The sequence below is a fragment of the Malaclemys terrapin genome, chromosome 2, assembly GCF_027887155.1.
Source record: "Malaclemys terrapin pileata isolate rMalTer1 chromosome 2, rMalTer1.hap1, whole genome shotgun sequence".
In the NCBI taxonomy this organism is placed as follows: domain Eukaryota; kingdom Metazoa; phylum Chordata; order Testudines; family Emydidae; genus Malaclemys; species Malaclemys terrapin.
In genome coordinates, this window is record NC_071506.1 from 158,851,611 (window position 1) to 158,864,618 (window position 13,008).

At 39.3% G+C, this 13,008-nt stretch overlaps 1 protein-coding gene across 6 annotated transcripts in view; it reads left to right on the forward strand.

Moving 5' to 3' along the window:
- ATPSCKMT (ATP synthase c subunit lysine N-methyltransferase) overlaps nucleotides 1–12,524 on the forward strand; it is a 20,798-nt gene extending 8,274 nt beyond the window's left edge. For 5 of the 6 annotated variants that reach the window (XM_054018088.1, XM_054018093.1, XM_054018089.1 and 2 more), the window contains 4 exons: nucleotides 736–1,033; nucleotides 2,640–2,777; nucleotides 4,777–4,827; nucleotides 11,940–12,524. In XM_054018088.1, the coding sequence (XP_053874063.1) occupies nucleotides 736–1,033; nucleotides 2,640–2,777; nucleotides 4,777–4,827; nucleotides 11,940–12,140 (688 nt within the window). In that variant the 3' untranslated portion in view covers nucleotides 12,141–12,524. Of the gene's footprint in view, nucleotides 1–168; nucleotides 311–735; nucleotides 1,034–2,639; nucleotides 2,778–4,776; nucleotides 4,828–11,939 lie in introns of all 6 variants that reach the window. The other variant, XM_054018092.1, reaches the window with a different exon arrangement.
- Nucleotides 12,525–13,008: the final 484 nt, after the last annotated feature.

Here is a 13,008-nt window from a genome sequence, read left to right on the forward strand (position 1 = left end):
AGGGTGCTAACATAGTATTCCAAAGAATGCTTGGCTAGCTTTGGATATTAAATACAGTACATGAAGAATGTGTTGTACACTTTACGTTGAACCATAGGTTTATTAGCAGGCTGGGCACTGTGCTTTCTTAACGACTTGATTTTTTTACCTATTTTTCTCTGTTCTAAGTGGAAGAAAACCTGCTCCTTTCATGACTGAAAACCGTTCTATTTTGATGAGAAAACCGCTACTGATACTTTAAAATAAAAACTTTGCAATCAGTATGCACAAGAACAGGTTTTTTGAGTGGAGGTGTTGTTTTCTTTTCTGTGTAAGTGGGATTTATGTACTTAACTTCTATTTGCATTAATGGGAGGTAAATATGTAATTTCCCTGTCGTCTGGATGAAAATAGGCTGTGTGCTTCTTAGTATGTATTCCTTGCTCTCCAATACATTTATGAGGGCCCTAGGTGAGCAAAAAAGTCAATTATGGTAGAAAGAACAGATTTTAAAATTCAATTATTTTCTGATGATTTTCTCCAAGGCCATTTAATATTTTGTTAATAAGATTTGTGAGTACATCCCAGCTCAAAAGGAGGTAAGCTTTATATAAAGTGTAGCTTAAGCCTTAGAGTTTAGTATGTGATTCTATTATTGTATGCTGTTTACCAGCAAGATTTTGTCTGTAGAAATAAATAGATATGCACTTGGCATTTCAAAGGAGTCATGTTACATATGTTTTTCCCTTTCTTCAGGTACACTTTGTCGATGTCAAAAGTACTTCAAGGAGAAAGCCATACCCAAGACATTTTGCATATGAATCTTGATAATGACAGCTCAAGAAAAAGAAATTGGGGATTGTTGGTCACTGGCATTGTTGGTGGGACATTGGTGGTACTGTATGCTGTTGCCACTCCATTCATAACTCCAGCACTGAGAAAAATTTGCCTTCCTTTTGTACCTGCAACTTCAACTCAGATTGAAAATGTTTTGAAAATGTTACAGTACAGAAGTGGATCTCTGGTTGACATAGGTAGCGGCGATGGACGTATTGTAAGTTATAAAACTCTGGCTCCTCTAAATTCATGTACATCAAACAGCATTAAAGAAGTGAGCTACTGTAGTAGATATTTTCCATTATGCACCCCTTTTTCCTGGTATTTGTGAAGGTTCTGTACCCTGTGTTAAGTTTTCCTCCCCATCCCACAAAAATTCAGACAAAATTAATTGGACTGTTTTTAAGAGTATATATTACAGGCTTCAGAATGTTTGACACTTATTCAGGAATATCTTTGGGCAAATAATGAAAATAGTATTCTTCAAATAATATGAAAGTGTCAGGTTATTTGAATATGTTTGTGATTTTTTTTTTATAGTGCATAATGGAAAAAAATTGCATTAACTAATTGATATGGGAAACTTCAAAATGTGTGGAATAAACTATTTGAATATTTGACTAGTTTTATTCAGGAACAAAATATTTACTTTCTTACTCTTTTCTACTTTTCCATATGTTTCTAATACAGAATTTTATTTTTACATGATTTGAGTCATTTTATTATTTAAAGATACTTGTCAAGTAGTTTAAATCCTACATATTGCATATCTTGAAAGTTGCTAATTTTGTTACCATATATTCCCCTGATTAATCTATATTGTTTTTAATTATCCCCCTCTGAAAAATGAGGGCATGGATGCACGACTTTATTTATGTGTGAGATTTACAGTATATTTTCTTTATTTAAAAAATTAGATGGAGAGTGAGAGTGATTCATGCTACAGATCAATAAATACAGCAGACTTGGGAACAAAACGTATTTTCCTTACTAGATTAGTTTGCCCAACTGAGTTCAATGGGATTACTCATATCAGTACACCAAGGAGAATTTAACTCATTGAAAGACATTTGCTAAATTATCAGGCAATTTTAAATCTTGAAAATGTATTGTCTAAATTTTATTTATTTTTAAAAAAAAAGCAACCTGTTTGAACATCAGCTAGCGTGTGCTTGAAGTTATGATAAAATTAACTTTTAAAATTGCATATCCATCTGGCATTGCAGAGTGCTATACTATGAATTAGGAAAATACGTTATAACTGCCTGTGTCAAAGAAAGATTATATATTCAAAAAACGTTCACTGTGGAACTTTCTGTGTTGGTAGGTCACTTTGTATTTTTGATCTTAGGTGAGTGCATGTACGTGTATAGTGTTTACTGCTATGCCCCTGGCCAATTGTACATTTCAGTGACTTACCTGTAAATTAAACTACTTGCATGCTTAAAATTGAGCATATGGATATGTCATGGCAGTATGGGGGCCTTATGCTCTGATCCAGCAAATACTCCTGTGCTTAACTTCACTATCATGAGTAGTTCTGTTGATTTCAATGGGGCTTCTCATGATACTCAAGTTAAGCACATGTGTAAGTGTTTGTTTGCAGATTGGGGCTTTAGTATTCAAGCAGCCAAAGGTGGATAAACACAACTAATAAAGACATATAGCACTCTTTTGTGTGTGTGTGTGTGGGGGGGAGGGGTTCTGCTGTTAAGAGAATAGTATAATTTTATTATGTTTCCTGCAAGCACAATTCTATCATAAATAGTGTCCTACTGTAGTTTGTTCTGGCCCTGAATGAAGAGTACTTCGTCTTTTTGTAGGTGATAGCAGCTGCAAAAGAAGGATTCAAAGCTGTTGGTTATGAATTAAATCCCTGGCTAGTCTGGTACTCCAGATATCGTGCTTGGAGAGAAGGGATGCATCATAATGCCAAATTTTATATTTCAGATTTGTGGAAGGTATGTGTTTTGTGAAAAACCCTATAGAAATCAAAGTACACCGCTATCTCGATATAATGCGACCCGATATAACATGAATTCGGATATAACGCAGTAAAGCAGTGCTCCGGGGGGGCGGGGCTGTGCACTCCGGTGGATCAAAGCAAATTCAATATAACGTAGTTTCACCTATAACGCTGTAAGATTTTTTTGGCTCCCGAGGACACCGTTATATCGAGATAGAGGTGTATGTAATAATAATTTCACTGGTGAATTACAAGTGATCAATTTGAAAACACACCGCTGCAGATAGTATAATTATTAAAAAAACCAACTATGCTAAAATAATGTTGTTGTTATACATATAGGCATTCAAAAGTCAGGAAATACCAAAGGTAAAGATGCAAAGCTAATGTGCTCATGCATTATGATGCAGATATTAATTAGATAATCATACTGTTTCTCAAATAATACCCTATACCATATAATATTTTCTACAACTTTAATTATGCTAATGTATAAAAATATGTAGTTTCTACAACTTTAACTAGATGATTTTGTATTATTTGAGAATAGTGTAGTATTATGTAACTGATTCATGTGCACAAGGGAAAAGAGTTATGGTTCCACTGGCAAGTTCAACTTTAGCATTTACTGACTTGAGTATGCTACTGTGCAGCCTCAACATTCTCTTATTGCAGTATTTTTTTTTTTTTTTTTTTTAAATAATGGAAGTCTCAGGTATTTCTTGTAAAGAAAAGGAAAGAAAAAATTTCGTAATCTGGAATTATTTTATTAGACACCACTGGAATGTTGTCCCCCATAATGTGCTCTTTCAAGTCCTGATACAGCAAAGTACACAAGCACATGTTAACTATGACTACTCACTAGCTTAGATGCTTTGCTGTTTTTTTTGTCCTCAGCCCTTTGCAAGGGCTCTTTTGGAGCCCTGATTCATTGAATATTTTGCTCACATTTAAGTACTTACTGAATGAGGCTGGGTGCTACAAAGTCCTGCCTTAGACAGATCTTAATCCTGCATTCATTGAAATCAGTGGCAAGGCTATTCTCTGTAATAGTGCAGGATCAGGCCTCAGTGGGCACTGAATAAGAAGTGCGTGTTCATATGCAGCTTCCTTATTGTGCATATATGTCATGTAGCACTATCTTTCATTTTATATGTGTATATAATATGTGCGCATGCGCGCGCACTCAATCCATTTTTGAACAGAGCTGTTTTAAAGCAAAGTAGTACGGTTTGATTTTTTTCAAAAACCTCATAATTCAGATGAATCAGAATAATTTTCTATCGAACACTTCTTAGTAATTAATTGTCTGCAAGATTTCAGTTTACCTACCCCTTGCTATTTCAGCCATTGAGTGATAAAGAAAAAGAATGGCAAGAATTTTATAGAATGGGAAAAGTGTATCTCCGCCCTCCCCCCATGTTCAAAACCAGATCAACTATTTTTGAATGAGTTTTTTAAAAAAAATTCACCTTAAGGCAGAGAACTGACCCAGATAATTCCTTCCCAATAATTAAAAACTGCAGAAAGTTGTGAGGGACTCAAAACACAGACTTGGAATAGAAATGGTTAGTCAGTTTTAACTCTAGATATATTGCTAAAGACTTAATTGACAGGTGGCAAAGTTAGGATGTTAAATGATAAGTGTTTTCCTTAGGGATAAGAACTGCAGTAAAAATGAGTAAACTTGTGCAACTTCTCTGAATTGATTAATATTCTGGAACTTAGGGCCAGAGCCTTGGTGACATTGAAGCAGTTTTGTGCTACTCAATTGGTGCAAAGCTACCCTGTGTTGGGGAATCCTTGGCTATGTTAAGCTGGCGTAGTGGCTTCTGTATCATTTCCTGTCCTCATCCCTGGTGTAGGAGGCCTGGCTGTGAAAAAGGGTGTGAATAAAGGGAAGACTATTATTACTAACATTCCCCCCAGTATCCACTCATATTATAAATATTAATTGTCCACAATGACGGTAATATATAATTTTTTTTTAATAGGTTAGCTTTTCCCAGTATACAAATGTTGTTGTTTTTGGGGTACCTCAAATGGTAAGTCTTTTTTCATTCTTTCATTGTATTTGTTGTGTTTTATGACCATAATAGCAAGGCATTCAGCATAGAGATATTGATCGATAAAGTGAGTCCACTTATCAGGACCTTTGACATTCAAGTCTTTGGTTTGACAAAATGCTGATTATAGTTTATAGACATTTAAATAATACAACCTGTTGTTACAACTTGAAACTTGTGCAGATGATATAAATCTCAATTGTCTATCTGTTCTGAAATTCCAATTTGTGCACTGCCTCATGAAGTCCAAATTCCAATATAGTTCAGAAACATAGTTCTGTGAACTCTTGCAAACAGCTTAAACTGCTTGAAAAGTTAATGGAATGTTCAAAATTCCATTTTGAAATTCCAATTTCCTTTTGATCATTGAAATTGATCATTCTCCAGATTTTCAGTAAAATAGTTTTCAGGGAGGATGAGTATTGACTAGTTTCAACTCACTTCTGTGGACTTATATGGTAAAGAACAGAGTATTGAACTTTGATTATGCACTTTTCAAAAACTGAAAGCACCTCAGTGGTGTATCAGTTCGTAGTTCTGCAATAGTCTTCAGTTGCCTTTGTAAAGATTAGTAAGATGGGCTGCTTTTAATATAATTGCTAGTTTGTAGAGCATACAGGGAAATTTTTTCACTTTGAGAAAGCTGTGTATCACCCATAAAATGTCAAGTTCCAGATGAAATTGTATGGCTTTTTAAAATTACTGTGAAAATGGTATTTCTAGAAAGACCACTTTTATGGTACAGTAGATGGACTTATTCAAACTTTAAAATTCATTTTTGTGTTTTTTCAAGTGCTATTTGGTTGTATTTTCTTTCCCTTTGAAGGAAAATGTAAAAATAAGGTTTCTTTATTCCATTTACATACTTTTATGACAGTAGTATTATAAGAGCACTTGCTTTGTATGTGTTATGAATGCACTGAGAGATCTCCCTTTCACTCCCCCATTAACGGTTGTAAGTAGTTTCATTCCTTAGGGCAGGCGACTGTGTGGGATGGAATGTGTAAAGAGTTTATGCCAGAACAGTGTGTTATATGGTCATAGTGTAAAATGGGAACAGCGTGTGATGAAATATTGTTGTAACATAAACAGGGAGTCACAGTAGGAAGCATAATAATACCTACATTCTGTTTTGTTTTCTGTCTTTTTTTTTTTTTTTTTTCTTGTAGGGAGTAGGACTAAAAGCTTATCTTATTCAGACACCAACCACAGCACTCTCATTTTGAGAACTGTGTATTTTAAAATGTAGTTTTATTTCTACTTCTGTAGTTGGCATATTGAAGGAAAGTCTGCATTATCAAGTGTTCCAGCAGTTTTATTGTATGCATTCCCAAGAGACTGGGTAATAACCCAGCCATTTTGGTTGATTTACTGCAGCGTAGCAATCTTTGTTCCAGGAGAGGGCAGCAGATGCCTTTGTTACAGGGTTATCTGTAATTACCAAACAAAGTGTTCAGTTGCATGATTTTGACAAGACTGTCATGTAGTAATTGTTCTTTGAAGCAGTTAATTTGTGAGGAAATTAGACCACCCTTTCTGAACTGAGTGATATTATGATCACACTCTGGTTCACTTGCTAGTACAGATATGAATTTGCAATTAGAAATTCTGTAGCCGCATTGCAGAATCTCTAAGGGCAAAGGTGCAGAGGCAGGAAGACTATTTGGCAAATAAGAAGTTAACAGTTGCACAGAAAAACAAATGTGAACAAATTGATTAGACATACGTGTTTGGAACAAACTTCAGAATTAGTAGCAGCCTAAGATGAGGTAAATTAGTCATTGTTGCTATCTGGCTTAATAAGGTAGAAGGAAGAGCCACAACATTTGCGAAGAAAAGAGTATTTTACTTCTTTCATCCAATATTGTGGTGTAGTTTTTTTTTGTTTTTGTTTTTTTTCTTAATCCCTCCAGTAATAAAATACTTTTTGGTATGATCACAAATGTTGCCATAAATGCAATGGGCCCAAATGTCTGAAGTAAATGCTGAGGGCTTTCTTATGGTTGTGGAATGCCCCCATTGACTTGAGTATCGTGGTTGTGAGAGCCCAGCCTCAGGATGCTTTGTAACACATTTTCTCTATCATTTTTTCTGTGGATGAATATATCTTATTACTTATAGAAAGGTCAGTTACAATGTTGGCCTAGTTTGAAGCCATGAGCATATTACTTTTTTTCTATTTAATGTCTAAGACTAACTTACAAAGACAGGGCCTGGATTTAGTGATCCACAGGCCACACAGCAAGACCTTTGTTCCCACATGCTTTCTTTGAAGGAGAGGGTCGATCAGTATATGCGTGTGGGTGGATTGAAGGGAGAGGGTCTTATCTGTGGTGGATGGAGATGTTTTGTGATATTGGGTGAACTGAAAGAGAACTTTGGGATGGGTTGGGGAAATTTTTTTAAACATGTTAATCCAGTGAAAATTTTGTATATATTTTTATAATATATTTGTATAGTGCCTATTGCTATAGTGTCTGTTAAGCTGAAGTAAATAAATCTATAAGCATGTGCTGGCACAAAATAAAAATCAGCATCCTTCTATAAAAACCCAATGATCTAAACCAGGGGTAGGCAATTTTTCAGAAGTGGTGTGCCGAGTCTTCATTTATTCACTTTAATTTAAGGTTTGGCGTGCCGGTAATACATTTTAACGTTTTTTAGAAGGTGTCTCTCTCTAAGTCTGTTATATAACTAAACTATTGTTGTATGTAAAGTAAACAAGGTTTTCAAAATGTTTAAGAAGCTTCATTTAAAATTAAATTAAAATGCTGATATTATGCTGCCAGCCTGCTCAGCCCACTTCCAGCCTGGGGTTCTGTTCACCTAGGCTGGCAGCGGGCTAACCGGGGCCTGCAGCCGGGATGCCGGCTGGCAAAGGGCTGGCAGCCGGGACCCCAGACCTGGAGGGGGAGGGGGGGTTTCAGGGGTCAGGGCAGAAGGCTGTTTGTGTGTGTGGGGGGTCAGGGCAGAGGGCAGTGGGGATGTGGGGGCTTCAGGGCAGAAGGCTGGGTGTGTGGGGGGGGTGCAGGGCAGAAGGCTGGGGGGGTGGGGGGTTCAGGGGTCAGGGCTGGGGGGTGCAAGGGCAGAAGGCTGGGGGTGTGGGTGGGTTCAGGGCAGAGGACTGGTGTGTGTATGGAAGTTCAGGGCAGAAGGCTGGGTGTTGGGGGGAGGTCCGGGCAGAGGGCTGGGGTGTGTGTGGAAGTGCAGGGTAGAAGGCAGGGTGTGGAGAGGACTCGCAGTCAGGGCAGAAGGCTGGGTGTGGGGTGCGTGTGGAGGTGCAGGGCAGAAGACTGGGTGTGTGTGTGGGGGGGTTCAGGGTAGAGGGCTGGGGTGCTCGGCTCGTGGGGGTGCTCCCAGCCCCCTGCCCTGAGCGGCTCATGGCAGGGGCCTGGGAGGGATATGCTCTGTTCCACCCCCTTCCCCAAGGCCCATCCCTACCTCTCTCTGCCTGCTCTACGGAGCAGCAAGCACACTGCCGCTCGGCTCTGCTCCCCTTTGCAAGGGCCATCAGCGCGGGGAGGGGCAGGGGCCGGAATGCACCAAGCTGTGGGAAGAAGCAGGGGAGGGGGGAAGCTTGGCTGCCACAGGACCAAGCTTCTGTCTCCTGCCCCCGCAGGGGAGAGCGGTGGGCGCGGGACTGAGTGGGGCTGGGGGCCGGGTTCCCCCCCCCCCGCTCTCCCCTGCGGGGGCAGGAGGCAGGAGCTTGGTCCTGTGGCAGCCAAGCTTCCCCCTCCTCCCCCCCCCCCCCCAGCATGGTGCATTCCTGCCCCTCCTCCTCCTCTCACCGGGCAGGCAGCGCAGTGTACCACTCAAAATCCGCTCGCGTGCCATCGGTTGCCGACCCCTGATCTAAACAATCAATGTCTGAGACATTTGTTACTAATAATTTTATGGGTAAATTCCAGTTTATTTTACGATTTCTTTTATATCTGTACTTTGTCAGTTGAGGGATAAAAGTTATAACTGGGTTACAATTAATGAATTTATATAACTGTCAAACATAATTATGCCTGATATGCAGACATGACACACAACCACTTCGTATTCTGTATATTAAGAATTAGATTAGTTGCATATTTATGCATGCTTTAGTGATTTAATTTCTATACAGAATTGGCTCCTTTATTTTCAGGTTTATCTTGGCTCAGTCTGAGATTCTAATGTCATTTTAAAATAATGGAAACTAAGAAATATCAACGTGAATGTTCACAATCATTCTCTGTATGGACAAAATCAGAGTATGGGACAGTACATTATTTTAAAGTTCTCTTTGGTACATTTAAATTTATTAATGTCATTGCCTCAAAGGAAATGATCCATTTGAAACTTTAATTTAGCTATTAATAGAATTATTATAACAGGTATTCTGCAGCTGTAGAAAAGTTTTTGATAGTGGACGCTATTTACAACCTTTGATAACATTTCCCTAAATTTGTCTTCTGATCCTAGTGAAAGAATGTCTTTTATTGTCTGACTGAGGCCACTGATGACATCGAGAATCCCATATAAAACATTTTTTGTATTTTTGAGGAACTTTGGTTCCTTTTAACAGAATTTGTATTTGTGATTTGTGGCTTTTTAAACTTATTTATATGCATAAATTAGTCTTTTCTTCTTTGACACATGGTCATTTTTTTAAAAAATAAAAAGAATTTATAGTAGATAAAAAGAAATACTTTTCCACACAGCACTACAGCTAGTCTGTATAACTCACTACTACAAGCAGATTTTGAGGCAAAAATCTAAACAGTTAAACTTGGATAGGTATATGCATACCATGAGCCCTTTTCTGAGCTAGGATACAAATTAGAAGGTCTGTCAGCCTGATAAATTCTGGTATGCCAAAGTCAGGATCCAATCTTTCATAATAGGCCACAACTGGCTAGTATCACCTCTGTGACCTGGGCCACAATTTAAAGAGATATAGAAAGTCAGGAAAGTTATGATAGAGAAATGGACCTTTCTTACTCAACAGATCTGCTGCCTTGGTGGTTTTCTGTTGTTTCCATTTACTTCACTGAGGAAATAAGTTTTTAATAGTCAGCACTGGAGAGGAAATATAGCTATGGAGGAGCAAACTGAATGATAGATGTTAGAGATGTCAGAGACCTAGTTTATTATTTTTTGATTTTTGGTAACCAAGACTGGGGCCCTCCTGTACTAGGCACTTTGCTAACTTAAGGTGAGAGATGGCCCGTGACCCAAACAGCTTACAATCTAAATGATAGTAGGTTATCCATTGTGGGGCTGTTCTCTACTAAACTGGGAGGCGTGGTAGATACACTAGAGGGTAGGGATCGGATACAGAGGGGCCTAGACAAATTAGAGGATTGGGCCAAAAAAAACCTGATAAGGTTCAACAAGGACAAGTGCAGAGTCCTGCACTTAGGACAGAAGAATCCCATGCACTGCTACAGACTAGGGACGAAATGGCTAGGTAGCAGTTCTGCAGAAAAGGACCTAGGGGTCACAGTGGACGAGAAGCTGGATATGAGTCAACAGTGTGCTCTTGTTGCCAAGAAGGCTAACGGCATTTAGGGCTGTATAAGTAGGGGCATTGCCAGCAGATCGAGGAACGTGATCATTCCCCTTTATTTGACATTGGTGAGGCCTCATCTGGAGTACTGTGTCCAGTTTTGGGCCCCACACTACAAGAAGGATGTGGAAAAATTGGAAAGAGCCCAGCGGAGGGCAACCAAAATGATTAGGGGTCTGGAGCACATGACTTATGAGGAGAGGCTGAGGGAACTGGGATTGTTTAGTCTCCAGAAGAGAAGAATGAGGGGGGATTTGATAGCTGCTTTCAACTACCTGAGTGGGGGTTCCAAAGAGGGTGGAGCTCGGCTGTTCTCAGTGGTGGCAGATGACAGAACAAAGAGCAATGGTCTCAAGTTGCAGTGGGGGAGGTCTAGGTTGGATATTAGGAAACACTATTTCACTAGTAGGGTGGTGAAGCACTGGAATGCGTTACCTAGGGAGGTGGTGGAATCTCCTTCCTTGGAGGTTTTTAAGGCCCAGCTCGACAAAGCCCTGGCTGGGATGATTTAGTTGGGAATTGGTCCTGCTTTGAGCAGGGGGTTGGACCAGATGACCTCCTGGGGACCCTTCCAACCCTGATATTCTATGATTCTATGATTCTTGCTTCAGGTCATAAAGTGGTGAGCATCTGGGGTTAGGAAGGAATTCCTTTTAGGTCTAGGTACATTTTGGATCTTTTTCACTTTCCTCTGAGCATCTGGTATAAGTTATTGTTGGAGGTAAAATGACCAATTAGACAAACCATTGGTCTGTTCTGGTCAGGCAAATCCTATTTTCTTTGTCCTGACTATATACTCAGCCTTCTGCAAGTGGAGGGAAGCTGGATTGAGTGGATCTTGGGCCAGAGGGTTGTAGGTGTAAGGGGAGTTGTGCATATTGGCCCTGTGCTATTGTGGGAGGGATTAACCTGCACAAGGTGAGAGGGTAGACCCAAGGGGACTGGCCTTTCTGTAGCATTGTTTCCTCTTCAATCACAATATTATTCAGTAACTCCACCTTCCAACCCCCACTCCTGTTGATTTGATCATTAGCCATCAGGGATCTGTTGACTTCTCCAAAAGCTGCCATAGGGGCATGAAGCAGCTTAGAGGCACTCTCCAAGATGTGTATGGATCCTGGAACATAATAAAACTTTAGGGGTCTGAAACCACATGGATGTTCCATAGAGGGTCAAACCCCACCCCCAGTTCAGTGAGCTGGATTAAATTGAGTCAAAATTTGCGGAGTATCCTGTCCCCCTACAGAAGTTTTTCACTGTAGAGGATGATATAGCTCCCAATAAATGTGATATATAAGTTCTAAAAAGTTATGTAAACTTAAAACTTTCTTGATCTTACCATTAATCAGAATAAATTAAAGTCCGTGATCTGGCTTCATATACTATGTACCTGCACATCAAAGTTCTCATATGACCCTGCATCATGGAAGCTTTCTAAGACTAAAACAGGGATCTTCAAGCCTTGGATTAGTTTTGAGTGCCTGAAGTAGTTTCAAGTGGGAACGCTTCTGTCTTGCACACCATCTGAAGGGCTTTTGTTGTTGCTCCACAGATGCCACAGTTGGAGAAGAAGCTTGAAGAAGAACTTGATCACAATGCCAGAGTTGTTGCCTGCCGTTTTCCTTTCCCACATTGGATGCCGGATCATACTACTGGAGAAGGAATAGACGTGGTGTGGGCCTATGATTCAAAAGCTTTCAAAGGAAATGAAAAGACACTCTCAGAAACTGTGCAAAAGATGCATCTTTTGTAAGATTTCTGGTTAAAAAATGTTGGAGCTAACTTTAAATGGTGACTGTCTGATTTGGTTCTGAAAGTGGTGGGAGGATAACAATAAGTAACTCTGAATGTTTCTCAAACCCATTTCATTGTCAGAATGTCTTGTGGTGTTAAGCAAAACTGCACTGTAGTCTTATTTTATGACAGCAAAGCAAAGACCAGTAAAATAAACAAGGTATACCATGGAAAAATGCAAAAGACTTGTATGCATTGATTACAAGAAGAAATTAAAGAAAGTTAGTATTTTTTTTTTAAAATCTATCTTTTACATGAAAAGTGGTAGGATGCAGAAAGGGTTCAGTGGTAAGGACACACGTATAAACTAAATGCTCTACTAATAAAGTTATTTTCAACTGTTTTTGGTCTGGCCCTCTTTTGAGCTCTCATCATTGGTGCTCATAAGCTTATTTATTACTTTTGGGTATCCAGAAGTGGTTGGCAAGCTGCTTTGCAGAAACAAGTAATGACTTGGAGTCTGAAACTCAAAATGCAAAGCAGTGGAATCATTAACACATCTATAAAATTAGTGTAAAATGTTAGCACTCTGATTTGATGGCAAGTTGCAGCTACCTTACTCTCACTGAACTTAATTGTGCAAGGCAGTGCAGAATCAGGCCCATAGCCCTGCACCTGAGTAGCTTACATTCTAAATTCAGATTGACAAACAAGTGAGGGTCAGAGGGAAGAGGAAGGACCTGGGTTACAATATCAAGCTAACCCAGCTACTCAGTAGGGCATATACACCTCCTGATAGCCTCGTTAAATTGAATCATTTTAGGCTAAATTGCAGAAATGATGATTTAGGAGAGACTTCTACTGGTATAGGTGTTTGCAAATTATCA